This window comes from Apiospora phragmitis, assembly GCF_038363925.1.
Source record: "Apiospora phragmitis strain CBS 135458 chromosome Unknown utg000003l:1.0-2676785.0:1.0-2680665.0, whole genome shotgun sequence".
In the NCBI taxonomy this organism is placed as follows: Eukaryota; Fungi; Ascomycota; class Sordariomycetes; order Amphisphaeriales; family Apiosporaceae; genus Apiospora; species Apiospora phragmitis.
Window position 1 is genome coordinate 724309 of NW_027117401.1, and position 23288 is coordinate 747596.

General features: G+C 54.3%; 7 protein-coding genes across 7 annotated transcripts; 6 read left to right on the forward strand and 1 right to left on the reverse strand.

Annotated features, from left to right (window-relative positions):
- Positions 1 to 2643: 2643 nt before the first annotated feature.
- PG994_002631 (uncharacterized protein) lies at positions 2644 to 7128 on the forward strand (the record flags this gene model as incomplete). Its single annotated transcript, XM_066854040.1, has 2 exons — positions 2644 to 7035; positions 7099 to 7128. 2 exons carry the CDS (start codon positions 2644 to 2646, stop codon positions 7126 to 7128), a joined length of 4422 nt encoding a protein of 1473 aa, XP_066719895.1.
- Positions 7129 to 7528: 400 nt separating this feature from the next.
- On the reverse strand, positions 7529 to 8332 carry PG994_002632 (DOPA-like domain-containing protein; the record flags this gene model as incomplete). The annotated part of the gene is made up of 2 exons (XM_066854041.1): positions 7529 to 8024; positions 8160 to 8332. 2 exons carry the CDS (start codon positions 8330 to 8332, stop codon positions 7529 to 7531), a joined length of 669 nt encoding a protein of 222 aa, XP_066719896.1.
- A 418-nt stretch (positions 8333 to 8750) lies between these two features.
- PG994_002633 (uncharacterized protein) lies at positions 8751 to 9448 on the forward strand (the record flags this gene model as incomplete). Its single annotated transcript, XM_066854042.1, has 2 exons — positions 8751 to 8911; positions 8947 to 9448. 2 exons carry the CDS (start codon positions 8751 to 8753, stop codon positions 9446 to 9448), a joined length of 663 nt encoding a protein of 220 aa, XP_066719897.1.
- Positions 9449 to 10206: 758 nt separating this feature from the next.
- Positions 10207 to 10866, forward strand: PG994_002634 (uncharacterized protein; the record flags this gene model as incomplete). The annotated part of the gene is made up of 1 exon (XM_066854043.1): positions 10207 to 10866. One exon carries the CDS (start codon positions 10207 to 10209, stop codon positions 10864 to 10866), a length of 660 nt encoding a protein of 219 aa, XP_066719898.1.
- A 1608-nt stretch (positions 10867 to 12474) lies between these two features.
- On the forward strand, positions 12475 to 13178 carry PG994_002635 (uncharacterized protein; the record flags this gene model as incomplete). Its single annotated transcript, XM_066854044.1, has 2 exons — positions 12475 to 12552; positions 12642 to 13178. 2 exons carry the CDS (start codon positions 12475 to 12477, stop codon positions 13176 to 13178), a joined length of 615 nt encoding a protein of 204 aa, XP_066719899.1.
- Positions 13179 to 13274: 96 nt separating this feature from the next.
- Positions 13275 to 13950, forward strand: PG994_002636 (uncharacterized protein; the record flags this gene model as incomplete). Its single annotated transcript, XM_066854045.1, has 2 exons — positions 13275 to 13452; positions 13550 to 13950. The coding sequence occupies 2 exons, from the start codon at positions 13275 to 13277 to the stop codon at positions 13948 to 13950; spliced, it is 579 nt and encodes a 192-aa protein (XP_066719900.1).
- Positions 13951 to 14524: 574 nt separating this feature from the next.
- On the forward strand, positions 14525 to 15699 carry PG994_002637 (short-chain alcohol dehydrogenase-like protein; the record flags this gene model as incomplete). The annotated part of the gene is made up of 3 exons (XM_066854046.1): positions 14525 to 14722; positions 14790 to 15155; positions 15319 to 15699. 3 exons carry the CDS (start codon positions 14525 to 14527, stop codon positions 15697 to 15699), a joined length of 945 nt encoding a protein of 314 aa, XP_066719901.1.
- Between the last annotated feature and the right edge of the window lie 7589 nt (positions 15700 to 23288).

Genomic DNA, 23288 nt, shown 5'->3' on the forward strand with positions numbered 1-23288 from the left:
GGTTTGGCGGAGTTGACCTGACTCGGGTATTTGGAGGTGGAGCCGTCTCCCATCAGCTTCTGGTTGTCGTTACACGTATCGAATGGACGACGCTGAGGACAGATCAAGAGTTGTCCCGGTGCGGGTGTGCAAACATTGAATGCCATTGATCGGGTGTCAATGCTCGACTCATCGCGAATGCTTCGGTAAATACTACCTTAGGCAGGCTGAGCTTAGTGAATGCACGCCTGGTCTGTTGGAACTTAATAGCTGAGGTTACTTACCTGTATGCCGGCACTTTTGAGTCATCCGGTGTGGATTGGAGCTGTGTATCCCGGCAATACCCAAGTTATTCAACATCAAATATTGATCAATCCCATGAACGAGGACGTTCATTACGCCCCGTGGACACCGAAGACGGCACCGGCACGTATCACACTGTACCTCTCGCGGTTGATCATCGGGTGGAAGGTACGAAGCTACTGTAAATAGATCAATATTCCAGACTCGGGGATCGGGGCGCTGGAACTGTCCGCGACACCGCCAAAGCTGAATAATTCCGACGTACATAACTGGGCGCTTTTCCTTCTCCACCATCTTTTCGCATTCACCAGCCAGTGATCACTGGATATTCTACCCACCCGGGGAGGAACCTAACGCTTATCTGATCGTCTCATCTGAGGAAGCATCCATCTGAACCACATGCTAGATTGTTGTGTGTTCCGCGGCTCCGCGGCTCCGCGGCCCCATCCGACGCGTATGTATGCGGCTTGGCTTCCCGAAACGTCTTACGTGCTTTTCCCCTCGGATTGGTCGCGCGTTTTACATCCCGTCTGGCTGGGCTGGACATTGTTTCGCTTCCATAATCAGCAGCAGCAGAGCCATGCGATGAGCCGGAGATAAGCACTCAACCGTTACTGCCATTTTTCTCTCTCTTTCTTTTTCGCATATCCGCGGTGTTTGACTGACCAACAGGACAGTGTCACGACACACAAGTTTATTAACATTGCTTTTTCTTCACCGATCTATGGCTGTCCAGGCTGCTCGCTACCTCTTGGCGTCAGGTGTCAAAACGAAACATGCGTAGGGCGAGACAAAAACGTTGACGTTTGAACGATGTTGTCCGAAATGCACGCAAGGTGATGTGCTTCAAAAACTAGCCTGAGGTACGTGATTTGATGCATTGATTGCAGCCACATACAGTACATACATACCTACCTGCTTTACACATACATCATGCATCATATATATGCAGACATCACACTCACATGGCTGGGGCAAGCCAAGGCCGGACCGGATGTTGGCTATGTTGCTACAATGTCGCTCAATTCATAACCCATTTCATTATGATTCATTCTCACTCATTCGTCGGGCAGGGGGTCAAGGCACACGTCTAAAGTCCACCTCCACAAACCGACGGCACCCCTGTCAGGAAGCAGGACCAGATTGTTCCGCAGGCTTCTGAACTTCTGTGGTGCCGATCCAACGATACGATATTATGCCCCATCTGAAAGGAATGCTACATACGATGACCCGATCACTGACCACCCAAAAGTCGGTAAACAGCATTCATGAAGTCATGACCTTCCACGTCTGGTGGTTTAGGTCGTCGTCCCTTCCTGCTGTGTACTTGCTTACATACCTAATGTTTGATGCACGTAGCCTACTTCTAGTCTTGCAAGCACAGCCGCTAATTTGCCGCGGGACCGCATCGGCCGCGGAGAGGGAAGGATTAGGTTACCGAAGTGGGCAAACCGGGCTAGTCGCAGCCGGCAGCACTAGCTTCCACTTCAGTCAGGAAAGGATGCCATTCCCAGAGGGAGGCAAAGCGGTGCATATGCTCACATGGCAAGCAGAGAAGCCTGGAAGCCTGGAAGCCTGGAAGCCATGGAATTCGTCCGGTGGGAGTAGGCAACCCCACCGAGATGCCTACGCTCACTCTCGCTAATGCCGGGAGGGCAGCGGTGTTAGGCTCTGAGCTCCGTATTTGGTGGGGTAGAGTGGGCTCCTTGGCTCCTGTTCCAGCATCTTCAGTCCCCTACCCACGTTTCGACGGAGGGCGAAAAAGGGAAACAGAAAAAAAGCGAGCAAGGGTTCTTTTTTTTTGCATCAGATTGCAGGCCCTCCCCAATATTGCCTGCCTGCCTGCCGCGGCCAGTGATTGGTAATCCCGCTTTCGGGCTGGGAGTCCGTCCCAAGGGATGATAACTCGGCAGCTCCTCCCACTTTACGGTTGCACCCAAGTTGTTACTTCCTCAGACCTGGACCGTTCCGCACGTTTCCCGTGTGAGTGAGCCCTTCAGCTGGACTTGTACTCGTCATTCCTTCCGTAAATGTCCCATCTTTTCTTCTCGCCATAGCTTCAAACTCTACCTTCCTTTTACTTCCCATTTCCAAATCAAGGGCTGCCTTGTCAATTGTTCGCCGAGAGTGTCGTAAAAGGGCCAGCTCCGCAGCTGTCGCATTCCACTCGTCATATGAGTGGTCTCCTTGCCAACCAGTCCAATATTTACAAACCCAGCATCACGGCATAAATTTCGATAACGTTTTCTGGAGCGCCTTGCAAGCGCGACACCACTCCAGAGATGGAGGGGAACGCCACGAGAAAGGAACACCTCGCCGGTGTCACTGGCGATACTAACATTGCCACCGCCCCACAATTGCATGAGAGAAGGAACGAGGCCATCGACTGGAGCAACCGCAACGACAGACCTCGAGGAACAGCGCGAACGAGCCCGACAGAATAACCCCCATGGAACGTCGGATGCCCACAATGGCGTCTCGGTCGAGCAGGCCCAGGCCGACTTCGCCGAGCTCCAGCGCGAGCTGTCTGGCCTGTCCCGGACCAGTCGCACGCACAGCCACCAGAGCCATGCCAGCCGGCGAGGCACAGTCAGGGATGCCGAGAAGGGTGACCCCAAGACGGCTGTGGGCTCGCTGACCGACTCGCCGGGTTCCAACTCTACGGAGGACGTGTTCGATCTGGAGACGGTCCTGCACGGCGGATTGGAAGCCGAGCGCGAGGCCGGCATCAAGCCTAAGCAAATCGGTGTCTTTTGGGACGGCCTGACGGTCAAGGGCATCGGTGGCTCCGAGAACTTCGTGCAGACCTTCCCGGACGCCTTCCGCAACTTCATTGACTACTGGACTCCCTTGAAGTCGCTTCTCGGCCTCGGTCCCAAGGGCAAAGAGGTCACCATTCTCGACGACTTCCGGGGCCTCGTCAAGCCCGGTGAGATGGTGCTCGTGCTCGGCAAGCCCGGCTCCGGCTGTACCACCTTCCTCAAGTCCATCACGAACCAGCGCTACGGCTACACGGTTGTCGACGGCGAGGTTCTGTATGGCCCCTTCACCGCCGAGGAGTTCAACAAGTACCGTGGCGAATCCGTCTACTGCCAGGAAGACGAGGTTCACCACGCGACCCTGACGGTGGAGCAGACCCTGGGATTCGCTATTGACGTCAAGACCCCAAAGAAGCTGCCGGCTGGGGTGAATAAGACCAAGTTCAGGGAGGATGTCATCACGATGTTACTAAAAATGTTCAACATCGAACACACCAGGCACACGGTGGTGGGCAACGCCCTAATACGCGGAGTTAGCGGCGGAGAACGTAAACGTGTAAGTATTGCCGAGATGATGATAACAAAGGCCTGTGTCCTTTCATGGGATAACAGTACTCGCGGTCTTGATGCATCCACGGCTCTTGATTTCGCGAAGTCACTGCGCATTCAGACCAATTTGTACAAAACATCGACCTTCGTCTCGCTCTACCAAGCCTCGGAAAATATCTACAAGGAGTTCGACAAGGTTCTCGTCATCGACGAGGGCAAGCAGGTCTACTTCGGCCCTGCAAATGAGGCCCGGGCCTACTTCGAAAAATTAGGGTTCGCCAAGAAATCCCGAAATACTACTCCCGATTACGTGACTGGGTGCACCGACGAGTGGGAAAGGGATTACGCCGAAGGATACTCGCCTGCCAATGCCCCCCACAATGCGGAGACCCTTCGGGAAGCGTTCAACAAGTCAGACCATGCTGTTCGACTGAAAGAGGAGATGGAGGCCTACAAGGCTAGCCTGCAGCAAGAGACTGAGAAGCACGACGACTTCAAGGTCGCTGTCCGCCAGGGCAAACGCAGTGGTGCCAAGCACTCCGTCTACAGCGTGGGGTTCCATATCCAGGTCTTGGCTTTGATGAAGCGCCAATTCGCACTCAAGCTGCAAGACAGGACCGCCCTGATCATTGGCTGGATCCGAACGATCATCATCGCCATCGTCCTGGGAACATTATATTACGATTTATCCCAGTCCTCTGCCAGCGCCTTCAGTAAAGGCGGTCTCCTCTTCGTCGCTCTCCTGTTCAACGCCTTTGAAGCCTTTTCTGAGCTGGCTAGCACCATGACCGGTCGTGCGATTGTCAACAAGCATAAGGCATATGCCTTCCACCGTCCCTCTGCGCTGTGGATAGCCCAAATATTCGTCGACACTGCGTTCTCGGCCGTCCGCATTATGGTTTTCTCTATAATAGTCTATTTCATGACGAACCTGACCCGGAGCGCATCAGCGTTCTTTACTTTCTACCTCTTGATACTCGTGGGCAACTTGGCCATGACGTTGTTCTTCAGAATAGTGGCTTGCCTCAGTCCCGATTTCGACTACGCCATCAAGTTCGCAGTCATAATAATCACCTTGTTTATCCTCACGTCCGGGTATTTGATCCAGTACCAGAGCCAGCACGTTTGGATCAGGTGGATATTTTACATCAATGCCTTGGGTCTCGCATTCAGCAGCATGATGGCCAACGAATTCAAGGACAACCAGTTGACATGCAGCGGCACTCAACTGGTACCTTCCGGGCCCGGGTACGACAGCATCGAGAACCAGGTCTGTACATTGGCAGGTTCCCAGGCTGGCACCGACCAGGTCAGCGGTGCTGCGTATATCACCAACGGATTCAGCTACGCGCCCTCAGATTTGTGGCGAAACTTCGGTATTATCATGGCCCTCATCGTCTTCTTTTTGGTCATGAACGTCGTTTTAGGAGAGTTCGTGAAATACGGCATGGGCGGCAACACTGCCAAGATCTTCCAGAAGCCCAACGCTGAGCGCAAGCGCCTGAACGAAGCGCTGGCCAACAAACGCTCTGCACGCCAGAAGGGAAAGGTCGAAGAAGATAACAACTTGAGCATTGAATCGAAGAGCGTGCTCACCTGGGAGGATCTGAACTATGACGTCCCCGTCCCAGGTGGCCAGCGCCGCCTTCTGAACAGCGTCTATGGATATTGCAAGCCCGGCCAACTCACAGCATTGATGGGTGCATCTGGCGCGGGCAAAACCACGTTGCTCGACGTATTGGCCGCTCGCAAGAACATCGGTGTCATCTCTGGCGATATCTTAGTCGATGGTGTTAAGCCTGGGAAGGAATTTGCCCGGAAAACTTCGTACGCCGAGCAGCTCGACATGCACGATCCCTTCCAGACCGTCAGAGAAGCCTTGCGCTTCTCTGCTTTTCTCCGTCAGCCGATTGAGACCCCCCAGGAGGAGAAGTACGCCTATGTCGAGGAAATCATTGCTTTGCTGGAGATGGAGCATATCGCCGATGCGATTATAGGGACGCCGGAATTCGGCCTCACCGTAGAGCAGGCGAAGCGAGTTACCATCGGTGTCGAGCTAGCGGCCAAGCCTCAGCTACTCCTTTTCTTGGACGAACCTACCAGTGGTCTCGACAGTCAAAGCGCATTCAACATTGTCCGATTCTTGAAGAAGCTCGCCAGAGCCGGCCAGGCCATCCTCTGCACCATCCACCAACCGAATGCGGCGCTGTTCGAAAACTTCGACAGACTTCTTCTGCTGCAAAGAGGTGGTCAGACTGTGTACTTTGGAGACATTGGCAAGGATGCGGTTGTGTTGCGGGACTACCTGAAGCGCCACGGAGCCATTGCCAAAGATACTGACAACGTCGCCGAGTTCATGCTCGAAGCCGTTGGTGCTGGAAGTGCTCCCCGCATCGGCGACCGCGACTGGGCCGATATCTGGCGAGATAGCCCTGAACTTGCTAACGCCAAGGACACTATCTCGCAGTTGAAGGAAGAGCGCAAGGGTCAGGAGATCGATCCTGCCATGCAACGTGAATACGCCTCGCCTCTGTCTCACCAGCTGAAAGTCGTCATCCGCCGCACCAACCTCTCCTTCTGGCGCTCTCCCAACTACCTGTTCACTCGCCTCTTCAACCATGTCGCTATTGCTGTCTTGACCGGTCTCGTCTTCTTGAACCTCGACGATTCTCGTTCTTCCCTGCAGTACAAGGTGTTCGTCATCTTCCAAGTCACCGTCCTGCCCGCACTGGTCATGTCGCAAGTTGAGGTCATGTACCACATCAAGCGTGCCATCTTCTTCCGAGAGCAGTCGTCCAAGTTGTACAGCGCCTTCACCTTTACCGTTAGCATGATCCTGGCCGAGGCGCCCTACTCGGTCCTGTGCGCCGTCTGCTTCTTCCTGCCTATCTACTACATGCCCGGTTTCCCGACCGAGTCGAGCCGCGCCGGCTACCAGTTCTTCATGGTCCTGATCACCGAGTTCTTCGCCGTGACCCTGGGTCAGCTGCTTGCCGCTCTCACGCCGTCAGCCTTCATCTCGAGCCAGTTCGATCCCTTCGTCATTATCACGTTCGCACTCTTCTGTGGTGTCACCATCCCCGCGCCGCAGATGCCCTACGGCTGGCGCGTCTGGCTGTACCAACTCGACCCCTTCACCCGCCTTATCGGCGGTATGGCCACAACCGCGCTCGAAGGTCTGCCCGTCAAGTGTGCCCCCTCGGAACTGAACACGTTCAATGCGCCCGAGGGAATGAGCTGCGGCGACTATATGAAGAACTACTTTGATAGCCCTTCAGGTGTCGGTTACATTGTCGACAACGCCACCAGCGCCTGCGAGTACTGTGCCTACAAGATCGGCAACGAGTTTTACGAACCGCTCGGCTTCAATTTCTCTAACCACTGGAGGGACCTGGGCATCTTTATCGCTTTCGTAGCTTCCAACATCATCATTATTCTCCTCGGAGTAAGTTCCCCCTTACATGCCAAGGTGAGACCAACTGTTTACTAACGATGGCTACTTGCACAGACTCGATTCCTTAACTACAACCGCCGATAAGCGATAATGCACCATTTCAATTCACCACTTGGACGCCGTCACATACTCAGGCTCCATTCTCAACGGCTTAGACTCCGGCTGTTTCAATCTACCATCTTTTCGGCTCGAAAAGTACCTTTTGATTTCCCATCTGGGCATTTATTACATGTAGTAATGCTTGAACGCATCTGCCTGCTGGGCTGGCTACACGCGACATTGATTTAGACATAGACTGGATGAGTACAGTACATTGTAGAGGGTTAGCCCACCTCCCATGAGACTCCGAGCCGGTTGGCTGGCAACATATCATGCATACGATCATACATAATAAAGAAAAACTAATGACGATTCATTCCATTCATTACCTGTATTCCACATACTCAAGTGACTTCAAGTGTGACTTGACAAGGGTCCCACCCAATCATGAAGAAGCCTGATCCACCCCATCTGCTTTCTGCTGCTGCTGCTGCTGGCTCCGCCGCTGCCTCACGATGGCGTTGTCGAAAATGGCGAAGTCCAGCGGGATCCGCTCGCCCATCCAGATGGCCCTCTCCGAGTGGTCGCGCCTCTCCACCGCGACCTCGTCGACGCCGGCGGCGCGCTCGTCGGCGGTGGGCACCGTGTTCGGGTGGACCAGCACCGAGAGGGGCCCGCGCCAGACGGCCAGCCAGGCGACGAAGGCGCCGAACTGGGCCGGCGTGAGCAGGTTCACCTCAAACATGGCGACGGGGTGGGGGCCGAGGGGGCGGTCCCAGAGGGTGTAGATGCGGAGCTCGGGGACTGGGTTGGGTGGTGTCAGGCCAGGGGACGCGGGGAAGAAGAGGTCAGGGGGGAAGGGGAAAAGGAAAAGAAGAAGAAGAAAAGAATACATTCTCGGCGGATGCGCTCCCAGAGCTGGTGGGCGTATTCGGTTTGGTCTTTGTTGTTTTGGTAGTAGTAGATGTGTACGTCGCTAATGCCATTGACGTTAGTCAGATATGAGAGCTCCTTCCTGCTTGTTACATGACATCATCATTGGAGAAAGAAGAAGAAGCGAGACGACACAAACTTACAATCCGCCCCGACGCCCGTTATCCAGCGGCTCTACGAAGCGATCGTAGGCCTCGCTGCGGCCCTCGCGCGGCGGGTTCTTGTAGCTCTTGCCGTCTTCGTTGCGCTCGTCGGGCAGGGGCGGTGCATTGGCGTAGCCGGCTAGGGGACTGAGGTACGTGGGGATCACGGACATGGTGGATGGCGTGGCGCGGTGTGTGAGAGAGTACAACAGTATTAACGTCGGTACAGTACAATAGGGACTAACTATCAAGATAGGAGATCCAATGGAACATGCAGGATGCGCTGCAGATGGAATGCGGAAGTAGCTTGGAGCTGTTCCGAACTAACTTAGCGGGGTTGAATGGCAGCTCGGTTTGTCAGGCTCGAATCCCGATTTGTCATCTGCCTTCTGCCAAAAGGGCAATTGGCATCTGACGCTGTGTCACCCATGTTACTACTTACTTACGAAATCCACGCGGTATATCAAATCAGCATTCTTGATTACAAATCGTGGTATACGAGAAAGGGCCATCACTGTTAAAGGTTCATGTGTGAGTGAATCCGCCATTGGGAGTGCGGGGATCGCCGGAGCACCTGCAGTAAAGCTAGTCATGGATCTTCCACAACTCCCTAATGTGGACAGGCTGCTGGTCACGGCGGATAACCCGGCGCGCATCGACTTGTCGGGCATGGATCATGCGCGATGCGCGGCTCTCCATAACTATCTGATGCACTATGCCTGGGCCGCCGAAGGTCGTCCGCCCGCCCAATTGTACGACAGCGGCAAGACCTTCTTCCACAACCCAGGCGGGTGGCGCGCCGGCGCTCTCCGCCACGGTTCCACCCGTCCCTCGCCGTCTTCCTCGACGCCGCGCTGGTCCGGCCGGTCAACAAGCAGTGGTCCGAAAACCACGAGGGCGTGGGGCCCGAGTCCATGTTCTTCTGGGCCTTGGGGACCAACGAGGACCCGGAGGCGTTCTTCGCCCGAGAAGACGCCGACCTGCACGACGAGGATCCCGACAGTCTGGTCTGTCTGTACTGGGGCAACGAGGGCGGCGGGTCCGGCGGCGGCGTCTACTACCACCAGGGCCGCCACCGCGCCGCCGCCTTCCTCGACATGTGGGACCACGACTACGCGATGCCCGCCGCCGCGCACCCGACGCTGGAGCGGCTGTTCGAGCACTGGCGCTCGCTGGTCGAGCGTGGCGTCTGGGCCGTCGGGCCTCGGGGGGTAGAAGGGACCATTGATGCGTTCAAGGATGCGGATACGGAAAAATGGAGGGACTACCAGATTCCGCCGACATGGTGATTTGGAATTAGACTTAGATCCGTTTATTCAGGTAGTCCATAGGAACCTTTGCGCTCAGTGTCTGGGCTCGGTGTGCCGCCGCCGTTGGTTCGAGGACGGACGGGATCCACCTGAGGCCGCTGGGCCGCGGAGCGGGTTTCGTGCACTGGATTGCGTTAATTGTGATGGCGCTCCGTATCCCGATGAAGACGAGTAGCAGATCCCAAGTTAGTTGTCGTTGTCGTTCGATTACACCCGCAAGAAGCGCTACAAAACGCACTACACGGCAAGTCAACATCGATTGGAATCGATGAAGCACAGCTGGCTCACTGCCAGAACCCTCAAACGTACACGGCGACATTCAAATCTTATCATTATTCGATCGTGGCAGCAGCTCACTGGTCGATATTACGAAGCACAGATATATAGCGCTTACACCTGATTAACTGTTTGGTTTTTGGCAATCTTCTTGTCGAGTGTGCTGTTCAGCTTGCTGCGCTTTCCGTCTAATAAGTGCGGCTGAGCAAACAGTAAGTAGGGGCTGGGGGGGGGATACCGACGCCGCCCCTTCTAGTAAGCCACGGCGAACGCCCGCCCACTTTAGCGAGGGACTCCAACACCCCTAACACCCGACCGTCTCGGCTTCGTTCATTTTCTGCTCACTTTCGTGACGACTTCTTTTACATTCCTTCATTGATTTCTTATCTGTTCCGAAACGAGAGATACCCGAACTGTCATCAATTAAATCAATCAGGGTCAATCAACCATTTCCATCAACCATGCTCTCCTTCATGCGGGGCAGCAACCCGCCGCGCCGGAACACGGCCTCGCAAGCCCGCATCGAATACGAGGACGGCAAGTCCTGGCAGGAGTTCTCGCCGCCCGGCTCGGAATACCTCGTGCGCCACAGCATCCCGCCGGGCTCCATGTTCAACCCGCCGCTGCACCTGCACCTGTTCCAGACGGAGCGGTTCCGGTGCGTCGCGGGGGCCGGGGTCTGGCACCAGCCGACGCACCCGGACGCGTCCAAGCGCCGGGTCGTCATGCGCGCGGGGGACCCGCACATCACGCTGCAGGCGGGCTTGTTCCACCGCTTCGAGAACGCCAGCGGGGACGAGGATCTGGTGGTCGAGATCGGCCTCGACCCGGAGTCCCAGGACGCCGAGATGGAACACCGGTTCTTTCGCAACTTCTTCGGCTACCTCGAGGACTGCCGCGTCCAGGGGACGGAGCCCAGTCTGTTTCAGCTCGAGCTGTTCCTCTGGACTGTCGATGGGCCGCTCGCCATTCCCGTCCCCGGGATTCCCAACTGGCTCAACTGGTGGATCAGTCGTGGCTTCATGGTCGTATTGGGCAAGTGGATCGGGGAGTTCTTATTGGGCTATCGCGCGTCGTACCCGGAGTACTACTCAGGGCCCATGAGGAAACGAGTCGATTGAGCCAGTCGATGAGGCTGTTGCCTTTGGCGTGGTTGTCTCACGCGCCTTTCTTCCTCAAGTGGATGTACGACTGCATAGCGTATATTACGTCAGGACAGACATCGGCATCATAGGGGGCTTGATCAAAGGATTTGATCGGGGCTTAAGGAACAGAAATATGGGAATGGCATCCGCATGTAACTCGGGGGAAAACGAATACTATCAACAGGACAAACCTTACAAGTTGTATTGATCCTAGGGCCTGCAATGTTGGAACCTGTTGGTATTTGTCTTGTTTAACAAACCCCTCCCCGGGGTTGGATCGCGAACTACAACACAAACACAGGTGCTAACTTCGCAGTCTGCCTCTCTCTGCACCCACCAAGGAGTGGACAGAGCAAATTGCTTTTGACGCCGGTAGATGAACCCTAAACACCTAAGGTACGACATCATCAACCGGTCAGTGCTTTCTATGACGAACATTGGTGTCGATACGCAGGCGGTACTTATCTCTAGATCTTGGAAACGTGCTAATTACAAAGATAAAGCCGAGACCAAACTGGAATGCGATGGCTCCTCTGCCCCGGAGGTAGGAGCACCCCCAGTTCTTTGCGTTTCTAACATGCCAATACTAACATATGCTTTTACAACCGTCAGAATCCCAGAATGAGCCTATTACCCAGGGGCATATGGAAAACAAAAATGAATCAGGCATGAGAGCTGTCAGATTCCGTTGGCTGGAGCCCGGATTGGTCTGAGAACGCCAGATCCTCCATGTCTGACCCTCGGTCGTGAGAATGTCGAGTCCCAACATCATGGGATGGGAAAACTACGCGATGACGACGACCTTCGCGTCACTGTTGGCGATGGTGGATTGTGAGACAGCTACCGGGTCCGTCACCATGGCCGGGGAGTAGGCCTTACAGTTTTCTCCGAGCCCGGTCTAGGAGACGTATACATTTGATGTCTGGGGATGAGTATTTCCAAACTCGGCCAAGATGGGTAAATGAGGTAAATGACCGGAGAGGGCTGGATAAGGTAACAATGGCTGTGTGCGTACGTGCACGTCAGCTCCAGGCTGATGTTTGTGGAACAAAGATAATCGCTAGGACGGACGCGACGCCCCTGAGAGCCGAGAGGCATCGTCGCAGTACTGGCCATATTGATATGGGTGGGTGGGGATCGGGAGAGTTTGCGCATTCGGATGTCCCATTGGGCCGGTACAGTCGAGACGTGCATGGGAGGGTTGGGTCAGATTGTCTTACGAATCTGGCGAAGAAGGCATGACATTGGCCCACATCCGCATTTGCCAAATCCAACGTCAGCTTATTTACTACCGCTTTGGCCCCATCCCATTCGACCTTTCCATTATTTCCACACCTTCAACCAGCATCTACAACCTATCAGCATGTTTCCACCGCAGCTCGACACCAGCCGTATGGTTTGCCGGCTGGCGACGATCAAATGGATCGCTGGGGATTACTGGTGGGGGTCCGGCCCTCCCCTTCAGTCTCTGGACCTGACTTGGAATCCTAATAGCCGAGCATATGTCACACCCGTATCCCCAAGTCTCGCGTCACTCAGACTTTCTCTCCCGCAACCAATTGCGCCTGAACGGTAGCTGTTGCCATGGCTTCTTCAGACGCTCTGGCTCCTCGCCGGGAAGAGGAGTCGACTGATCTCTTTGTTTCCGAGACTGCATTCAAGGTATGTTCTGCTGTTGGAGATATGCGCGCGGGAAACGCTCGGGCAGCTTCCGTTACTGAATTTTGAACCCTCTTCTACGTTCTGATCAGGTCGTTGTTTGGCTCACCACCGCGATCTGCATCGTAGTCTCCATCCTGCGATTCACCATTCGCTTCCTGACGTTCCACCGTCTGTTCATCGAAGACTACTTCATGATCTTCTCCGTGCTGGTCCTCGTCACCCTGGCCGCCGTCCTGCAGCATTTCCTGCGGTACATATACCTCATCCTCGAGGCGCCGAACGAGGTGGCGTTCCCCGACCGCCTGGTGTTGGACGAGCCGGGGCTCCGCACCGCCCTCATCCTGAACACGGTCGGCATCTGGGCCATCAAGCTCAACTTCCTGGCCTTCTTCCGCCGCTTCGGCATCCAGATCCGGTCCTACATGGTCTCCTGGTGGGTGGCCAGCTTTCTGGTCGTGGCCTGCGGGGCGGTGCAGGTCGGCGTCATCCTGGCCATCGGCACCGAGTTCGACAACTTGGCCCTCATCACGGAGAATCTCATCTACGTGTACAACATCTACAAAGCAAGCATTGTGCTGGATATATTTTCCGATGCTATCAGTATGTCTTTTTCTTCACAGAGATAGCGGTCCTCATGGTCCATCTGTTCTCACACTAATCTCGATGATGGGAATCTAGTCATCTGCTTCCCGGTTTTTATTGCTTGGCGGAGTGGGATCACGATGCGGCAGAAGCTCGTCTTAACCGGCGTCTTCTTACTCGTGGGCTTTACGATCGCCGTGACCGTTGTCCGTGGCAGCATCTTCGGAGGCGTCTACAAGGCCGTCGGTAACGCCAACCACATCAGGGTGTTGAACATTGGCTGGCTGTTATTCTGGTTTATGATCCAATATGTAGTGTGTAAGTCGTCAAAACCAGTCCCCTTTTCGTCTCGGCCGTCTAGACAGGTCAGGTTAGGTCAGGCAAGGCCAGAATATGCTGACAAGGATTGTCGCAGCCTTTATGATCGCTTGCATCATTTCATTCCGGTCCCTATGGGTCAACAAGCGCGAGAAGACAAGCGTCAAGCGGTTCCAACTCGAGAAGCGCTGGCGCGCCGCCGCCGCCGAGGAGCGGTCCCCGGCGGACAGCGGGCAGCGCCGCGGCCAGTGGTCCAGGATGCAAGATAGCGTGCTGCAGACTATGGCGGACCTGGAGGCCGCGGACCTCGAGACGGACTCCGATCAAACACTGGAGCATCAGCCGCCGTCCGAAATCATGTTGGTTGACATGTCGAACGGTGGTCGTGGTGACAATGACTGGTCTACCACAGGCACGCGCAGGGGCTCATCCTCACGTCGGGCAACGCTCAACGGCTCGCACTCGAGGAACACAACCCCCGATAACATGTCCTTATAACTATTCCACTGGTTTGGACGAGTCACTTGTGCAACGTTCGGTGGCGGTCTGATTATGACATGAAACGACTTTTAGATATAAATGCGCAAGCATAGAGCGGTTTACCTTGATTTCTTAGAAAATACCCTGTAATAAAGAGATCTTATCATATAACTCGAGAACAGACTTGAGGGCGTCCTCAAGGAGTCCATCCTTTATGCACACGGGGTCCATCTCCATGTGTGCGTGGTAATACAGTGAATTAATCGCTTTTAGGGGGTAAGTCGCCGCTACCTTGCCTTGCTCGCACCCTCTACCGTTTAGGCCACTGTGCTCGGTACATCGTCACTACCGGGTGAGTAGCTCCGAAAGTACTTTTGCCGTCATTGGCGGGAGCTGAGCCTAGCTTATTTATGCTAGTAGGCTCACCAGCATAGCCCCAGTGATGAGCTTACTGTATTGGCATACAAATAGACATACACGATGGTCTGTGCCTGCCAGTATGGATCAGCTTTTGAACCCTAGAGGAAACTATATTCCTACATGCCATTTGAATTGATCCCAGCAGCATCAACATTAACATTAGGATCTCACGATGGCCCAACTAATGGAGATGATGCGCGTCACCCTGTTCGGGTCGCGGAACGACGGCAAGGGAGCGTCGTTTTTCGACCCCGCGAAGGACATCCCCTCGCTGGCGGCAAAGGTCGTCCTGGTCACCGGCGCCGCCGGGGACCTCGGCAGGACGACCGCCGTCCAGCTGGCCCGCTACGGACGGCCCGCCCGCATCTACGTGGCGGACCTCCCCCCGCGCCAGTCCAGACGAGAAAGAGCAACTCCTCCGCCGGCTTGCGCGCGAGGCATACGAGACGGCCGACGACGAAGAGGCGAAGTCCGAGAATGCCGGGGATGATGACAACGACAACGCGACGGCGCGCACGGAGTTCCGGATCCTCGACCTGGACCTCGGCTCGCTGGCGAGCGTGCAGGCCTGCGCGGCCGCCTTCCTGGCCCGCGAGGAGAGGCTGGACATCCTGGTCCTCAACGCCGGCATCATCCGGGTCGCGCCGGGGACCACGGCCGACGGCTACGAGGCCCACTTCGGCATCAACTACCTCGGCCACGCGCTCCTGGCGCGGCTGCTGGCGCCGACCCTGGTCCGAACGGCGGAGCAGTCCGAGTCGGCAGACGCGCGCGTCGTGGTGGTATCGAGCGAGGGGCACAGCGTGGCGCCCAAGGGGGGGGATTGAGTTTGGGGCGCTGAAGACGCCGTGCGCGGAAATGGTAGGTGGCTTTTTCTTTCTCTACGCGGCTGGAAGATGATGCGAATACTCCCCTAACGTCAATGTTATCTTTTGCTTATAACTACTTACTCTTGAATTCATTCAGTCCTACGCCCAACGGTACGGCCAAAGCAAAATCGCCCTCATCCAGCTCGCGAAGCAGCTCGCGCGTCGGCACCCGCCACTGAAAGCCGCGGCCGTGCATCCGGGCCGGATCCTGACGGGCATGGCCGAGTCGCTGCGGAAGGAGAGCCTGCTGGTGCGCATCACGGCGCCGATGGCGCCGCTCATCTGCGTGCCGGTGGCGACGGGGGTCAAGAACCACCTCTGGGCCGCCACGAGCGCGGACGTGGTCAGCGGCACGTACTACGAGCCCGTGGGGGTCCCGGACAGGGAGTCGGCGGTGGCGCGGGATGAGGGGCTTGCGGAGCGGCTGTGGGAGTGGACTGAGAAGGAGCTTGTGGCTGCGGGGGTCTGGCCCGGGTAGATCATGGAGAGAGGGGAAGTCGGCATCCCCCAACTAATATGAGCGATTGGAAAGCCAGCTCTTCATATATGATCTGTTCAAAGAAGACCAATATTGAATGTAGTGGTGTGGTGTCAAGTACTAATAGCATCACGGCCGGAGGGCCGTATCCAAGTGTTCTTAATAAGGCGCAATCCGACGCCGGGGTGCTTCCGGCCGGAGCGGTTATTTTCCATGGAGACACCTGCAGGGCTCGGCCGAATACGGAAGACACCAGACATCCTCTTCGGCGCCGGAACTCTCCAGTGCAGAGGCAAGGCCATTGCTTGGGTGGGGGACCGCAAGTTCTTCGTTGAGGTAAGCTGGAGTAGAAATAAGAGATAAAAAAGAAAAGAAAGAAAAAAAAGGCGTGAGTCCTTGGAGCCTCTACATCTTGACAACAGTTGTTAAAGAAACCCAATTAAACAGCTGGATAACCAAGCACTAACCATTGAAAAGTTTGTGGGCAGTTATTTGGCAGATTTGACTTCGATATCGTCAATAACATTGCGCCCTTTGGCTATGATGACGGTGCACGGTTTTGGTCTACAAGTCACACGTCGGCCAGAGGGGACGGAGATTTGATTAGATGTTAAATGTAACGGTCAAGACGCTATAAGATTTTACTAATACTGGACCTTATACATACCTAGAAACTTTTTGATATAACATCTCTAACGATAAGCTTGGCGTCAGGAGGGCTCGCCTTGTGGTGACGACACTGAGTTCAAACACTCATCTTCCAACATTGATGTTGCTCTTCCCCTTACAAGAGCGGCACTCCCTGGGGCTCCAATGGGTTACAAGAACCTGTTAAACTCTGGGCCGTCTTAGAGACGACATATTGGGCCTGGGGGGTAGGTGCTCCTCAAGTATCCCACAAGGGGGATTTCTATTTTCCCATTGAAAGGCCGAACTCATATGAACACCAAAATGATGGTTCACTACTACACTCAACATTGCTTGCATTTACTGGGTTTGTAGAACCAAATACGCTTCCAGCCCGCTGACTTGGCCGATCTTGAAAAACTTCTTGAATAACGTGAGGTTTACCATCACGTCCGACCCCTTTTCCGGCCGGCTTGGGTCACAAACACTCGACCCCTGAGAAATATCCTCTCTAAGCGAAGGGACGACTACCTTGGCAAGCCAATCTGAGATTTTAGTCAGAACATCCTCGTGTACCATGCTCTCCCTCTCCCCTTCTTCCGAGAGTATTTACATACTTCCGCCTATAGCGTGTGATCATATCCTTCTGTGTGCCTAAATCACATCCTGGCCCTGCGGAGCTTTCAGAGTGTAGCATTCTGCGACCCCCATAGTCGGGGCTAAAAGCAAGGCCCAGCTCATATACCCATCATCAGGATGTCAAGGAGGCCACTGGCCGTCTTGTCCTCCAACTACGGCGTATCAAGTGTCGACTCGATGCTAGAACAGAGGTTGCCAAGTCACACTCACACAGTCGAGATACTTTCTGCTTAGTGAAGTGCCATAGGTTGTCGTCGCCCCAATGACAGCGATACACGGCAATTTTGCACAATTTCTCAGGCTGCTGCAACGGAGGAAGTATCAGATTAGGCAAGTGTATCCGGGCGGGCGGCTGAATTAGAGTAATACGGTATACCACCGGGAAGCCTGGCCGGGTTCTTTGCTGAAGAAACAGCTGATCATTGCAGACTGCATGTGCTTGGCACGAACCTCTGAAAAAAGAAAAAGACATTGCTTTCTTTCCCGCCACCCGAGTCGTCGTTTTCACATAGTTTTGGTGTTTTCTTTTTCGACGTGGCGTCATACACGGCTTCTGCTGATTAGATCTGGTATGCTTAGCTGTCGAGATATTTGTGGATATCTCTCGTTAGTGTCCAGAATACCGCCGTCAGTTGAGCCGAGGCAATGCAGGTGGGGGCGAAGATGCATCTGGGGGAGCCATTACTTCATCTGCCTCCTCTCGGAGGAAGAGTGTGTGCCAGTCGGTCGACCGGATCCGAAGAATTGGAGTCTATCTGAAAGTCGCGTGTTCAATGAGGAGTCGCATCCACAAGCCCGATAAGGTACCATCACTGGCATCTCATCCCCCCGGCCTTGAACTTCAGATCTATGATTGTATGCTTTTGTGCTCGTGTGGGCGCTCGCGCAGATAAAATCTTGGCCTATGCGGTCGGTTTCAATATTGCAACCTGCCGAGATTATGATGCCCAGATCTATGAGAGTGTTCCAGCCCCCTTCTGCAGGGCGTATATCTAATTAGCATGTGCCGTACGTGCCGTACCGGCGTTACACTGCAGCTAAGATCATGCCGATTCTATAGGGGGACTGCGTTCGTGGAGAGGATAGTTGGCTTTACTAGCATATGTCTTGGCAAAAGACGTTTCCTGGCTTTCTTGAACTTTCATCCTTCCGCTTACTGCGCGAAATAGATATTATACAAGATCCTAGCAACAAGAGGGTATGGCGTTGGCTGATGTTGTCTGCTATTCATGGAAGTAACGCCAACAAGGTTCGTCCCGACGTCAGTGCATCTATATGACCTGACTATTACTATCTCGCAGCAATAGAGCCGAGTGATTACGAATAGCTACCAATATCCAACCCATATCGGTAGTAGCTGCGGGCAACAAGGGGTGTTAATTGGCTCACTGGTCGGCCTTATGTACGAGCATGAAGGGGGAGGCCAAATGAGAAGGGTGGATTGCACCGACTAAAGTCTCCGAACGATGGAGATGCAGCTAATCGGATGGATGGACGCAGTTAAGCTTGAGATGAAGTCTTCAATATAGCCACTAAGATACTGTTAAGATGAATTGGGCTGTGGTATAGGTAAGTCTTATGTAATGCCCCAGTGCAGCAGCATGGCCAGATGGCCGAGTCTCTAACCCTGCTCAGGGCAGATGATGATAAGGCGGTCCTGCAGCTGCACCGGAAGCAATGCGTCACGCTTAAGCATCATGATATAGTGACGAAGAGCAGCATGACGCAATTAATTAATATTCTTGTTGAGCCTTGCGTCTCCAGCGTGAGTAGTATCAGACCTCAGGGCAAGAAGAGCCAGAAAAGATCCACCGTAGGTCGAGGTACGAAACGCCCAAAACTTGGAAATACTTGACGATGCGATAATGCAGACGCAAGATAGATGCTGGCTAAGTAAGGGCATCAAAAAGTAGCCGAAAAGTCGACGAGAAACCAATGATAATAACTTATAGGTAGGTAGGTATGCAGTATGCATGCTCTGGACCAACAACGAGGCCCACCAATCGGTCACTTTTATCACATCGAGATCGCTGTATGGAGGCTCATTGCATATGTATGTACATGATTCATGTATGCGCGCAGTGGGTATGATCCGCGCGCAGTCCCGCGATTCGGAATCTCGCCGGAAGATAGAGAAAGCGAGACTATCGACGCCAACACCTACCACGCTGGGTCCCGCACACCTGCAGCCGGATGGGGTCCTGGTGGCCCTTCATCTCCACCCTTTGCCGTGGCTAGTAGAGCCTCGAGTGCGGTCTAGACGTCTTCATGCAGGAGAGAGGATATGAAGGCTGGCAGAATAGGGAGAGGACCGCAGGCGTGTCCTTTCAGGGGCCAATATCCATGGAAAGGAAGGAACACTGAACTTTCAGCCATAGTCTAGATGCGCTGTTGGCAGTGAAGACGACAAAAAGAGAAAAGGCAGGGTTACTAACAAGCCCGTTGTACTGTACCAGCAGGCTGTGAGAGGGGCCCATGGCGAAAAGATGAAGTGGAGATGTCATATCCAGGTGATGAAGACCATCGGGTACCCTGCTGTATTGGTCAATGTTCACAGCTCATCACGCAGAAGCAGCCCATTCAGCATGAAAGGGATACGAGTTGAAAGAGTGTTGCTGGCGACCCGCCCAGATTGAGAAAGATGAGGATAAGCGCCAGTTCCGATGCGGCGGTAGACTGGTAATTAGGTCTTCAGACCAGGTAGGCCTGGACCAGAAACTCTGGCTGAGGATCATCGTACTTTTTTTGCCACCAAATCTCTCACCCCCTGGCCAACGTTCCAAGATTTGGCTGGGGGGACAAACTTATCTGACAGTGTCAAAGGAGGATCAAACCCTTAAGGGTCCAGACATAGCAAGGAGAGGAGAGCTTACCGCTGAGCTACATGATACGCTCGAGACTTATCTCAAGACCCTGCGTCGAAAAAAGCAGTGGCAACGTCCGCGAAGCGAGAGTGGTTTGCATTTGATTGTCGTGGGAAAATTATTTGGTTCGCCAATCGGCGATGTAGTGATGAGACATGTGAAAAAGCACGGTACTGTTCTAAGCCCCTGGGATCCTTCGTCCAGCCGACTTACCAGTGAGCAGGCCTGCTGGTGATGTATGTGAGACAAAGGGAGCTCAAGGTGAGGGATTGAGTGGTGATGCAGATTTAGATTAGTCAAGGACAGCTTCCGTGGATCCGACAACGGCAGAAAAAGAAGGGTTCGTCAGCCATCCACCAGTCCGTTCAGCCTCGGATTGCGGGATGAAGTGTTGGAAATACGAATTCGAGCTGAGTCACTTGATTTTCACCGATGGAATCCGCCGATGGCGAGTCCTCCCCGGACGGCCGCGGAAGGCCGGGGCACCATCTGATTAGATCTTGGCAAATTGTTATGTACGTACCGAGATTGAGTTCATGTTCCGATTTGATGATGATGGGATTTCAGTAGAGCAGAAGGCGTCTAGAAGGGGATCATGTGCCCTGACGGATACCGACTATTCGGAGAGGTACTTACCGGAACAAAATGAGAAGGACGGTGAGAAGTCGGGCCTTTGCATCCTCTCGTACAGTTAGCTATGCAATCATTTGTTTCTTGGTGTTGTTGGTGTTTCAACTCCTCCAAGCTAGGTAGGGAGCTAGGAAGCTATTCCCAGGATACAGTACTTAATTTACTTAGAGGCGGCAGCGGCCGAGAGGGGCACCTGCCACACGGGCGGGATGACACACCTGCCACTACATTGGCCTGCGTCTATTTTACTTGGCTGGACGAGGTACTACAGGGAGGGTCCCGATTTGGGAATTACTGCTACGACAGGCAACTTTGAAGCCAGCAGTAGATATTACATAGGTGTGCATTGGGAGCATTGCATCACTGCAGTCCGAGATTGGGTACTGCAGTGTACAGTACACGTACGCGGGTTGCAACAGGGTCACGTTACGGCAGGAATTCGAAGGGGCTCCCAGTTCGTGGAGGAGGATTGTCCGCAGGAGATCGCAGGAGTCCGGAGAAAGCAGGGCGCATACGGAGAGTGGTAAGCGCATGGGGGAGAAAACAAGAAGTGTTTCCGACCAGCACAAAAAAAATGCTGGGGAGGTTGCGTGCGACGAAGCGGTAGATATGTGTTGCAGACCAAATGTAAACATCAGGTCAGAAGTGGTACGATGAGCTGATTACAATCTGAATTGGCCACCCTGTGATTGGCTGCGCCGTCCCAAGGGTCCCCAAGAGCAAGAGGGCCGCGGGACTCGGGACAGGCAAAGTGGAGGCAGGCGACAGCATCTTCCTGCGACTTTTCTTTCGTCCGTCGGCCGTGACGGACAACGTCTGCCACTGATCTACCAGCCGCCGGCCGCGTGCGCTTACTACGACTGCATACGACTCCTGCCATGCCAGTAGGCGGCAATAGTCCAAAACTCCGGTGTTGCGACTACTGTACTGGTATCCGTACATTATGTATGGCAAGATAATATCAGGATCCCCGACGTGAGCAAGTTTTCAATGGTGAAATGCCCTCTTTTGACTCCAGCGTGGACATTCCCATTGTGGACACCGGGCGCATTGCAGAATGCAAATGTCCGTCTGACTTTGCAAGAACGGATTGACTGGTATGCAGCTGTAGGTAGATGATGCACGCGCATGACGCTTCCGAGACGACGGATGGATTGGGACTGTGATTGGGATTGAGATTGGGATTTATTGTCGATAGTCTTATCTTACAGTCTGGGTATCTGGTGCTTTTGGGAATTGCCAAACCGAAATCTGACAGAACTTTTGACGATCTGGCAATCTGGAACCCTCACTTTTTGGAAACCCCATGTTGCCCATGTAGGTAGATCACATCCTCAACTGCGGAAAATGTTGGTTTGCCATGACCTCCAAAGCACAATCCCCCCTGCTGGATGCAGTCTGTAATAAGTGACGGATAACGTTCCCACGCCAGCACGCACACGGTAATTGAGAGCAGGGGGAGGGGGTCGAGAACACACTTTGAGGTGTGAATGATTGCCACATCCCCGACCCGACTGTAACTGCAGAAGCTACGACCAGACCAGGGTGAAGCCGGGTACGCTGCAAGGCTGAGTCGATCTTGACGCAGAGTTTAAGCGCATGCCGACGGCGGCCAACGGACTGACGCCTGGCCGGCCAATAAATAGCTTGAAGAGACGCTTGGGAGCCCTGCCGCCGGCCCCGCTTCTCATACGATTTTCCCTCCCTCAGCCTTGTGAATGGGCTGATTTCCACCCCCACTTTGGCGCACTTTGCCAGACAAGCCTAATGTTCTGGACCCTCCTTTTCTTTCCTGTCCCGCGCCTTTGCATTTGCACGAGGTTCGCACATTCTGTCCCCTCTTGCTCGTTGAAACCCTTGACCCCCCAGGTCCCAAAAAGGTTGGAAGACAACGGGGAAAAGTCAGGTCATTCTTCGCCAAGCTCACGTGTCTCTGACGCCCTGGGCATTTATCCAAGGCTCCGCTCATTCCGATCTACATGGCCTGCAGGACCCTCGCCTGCCAGTTCTGGCCTGCGATCCTGCGCGAGCCCAAGTACCCGATCGGTCCTGCGCAAGATATTTGTGCACAGCTTGGGCATTATTTTCCCCGACCCTCCAGCGTAATGAAAACTGGGAAAGGGGAGAAAACGCCATGGATCATGGCGCCCCACACCCGGTAACACGTACCGACCGTACCCTGCTTTGCCTGCGCAGGTAGTGCCCGCCTCGATCAGAAAGAATGTAGCACTCGTAGGGGTCGGGTGCACGAACTAGCTCTGGAAGAATTACGCGAGAAGTACTGTACGCTCGGCCACGTACAGGCTTCCCACAATCTGGCCGCCCAAAACCGTTGCATTTTCGTAGCGCCTGGAAAGTCAGACCATTTGCCCAGAGCCCTTCAGCATGTGGCAGCTCTCGGGGCCGGTCTCCGCCTGTACCGCTGCCGTTGTTGAGCATGCCTCGACTCCTGGGACCGGCCGTCGGTTACCACCCAACCTGTACTTGCTCAGCGTGTGTGTGTGACTGCTCTTGGCCATCTGTCTCCTCTTGGCGCCTCTTGCTTAATTCCCCACTATCCCATCTTCGCGGCTTATTATTAGAATCTGCCATATCGCCGCCCTCCATCTCATGTTCGTTTCGTCGTTTCTATCACCAAGCTACAATCAACTGTTACAAGTAATAACAACCTTTCTTCCATCCGCTCCACGGTTCACTTTCTAGACCGTCTTGTCAACAACCCAACCACACCACCACTACTACTACACAGCAAACATCGTCGGCACAGCGCCACAACCATACCATTGCCATACCAACCACATACAGCAGCGATACCCGAAACAGCCCACC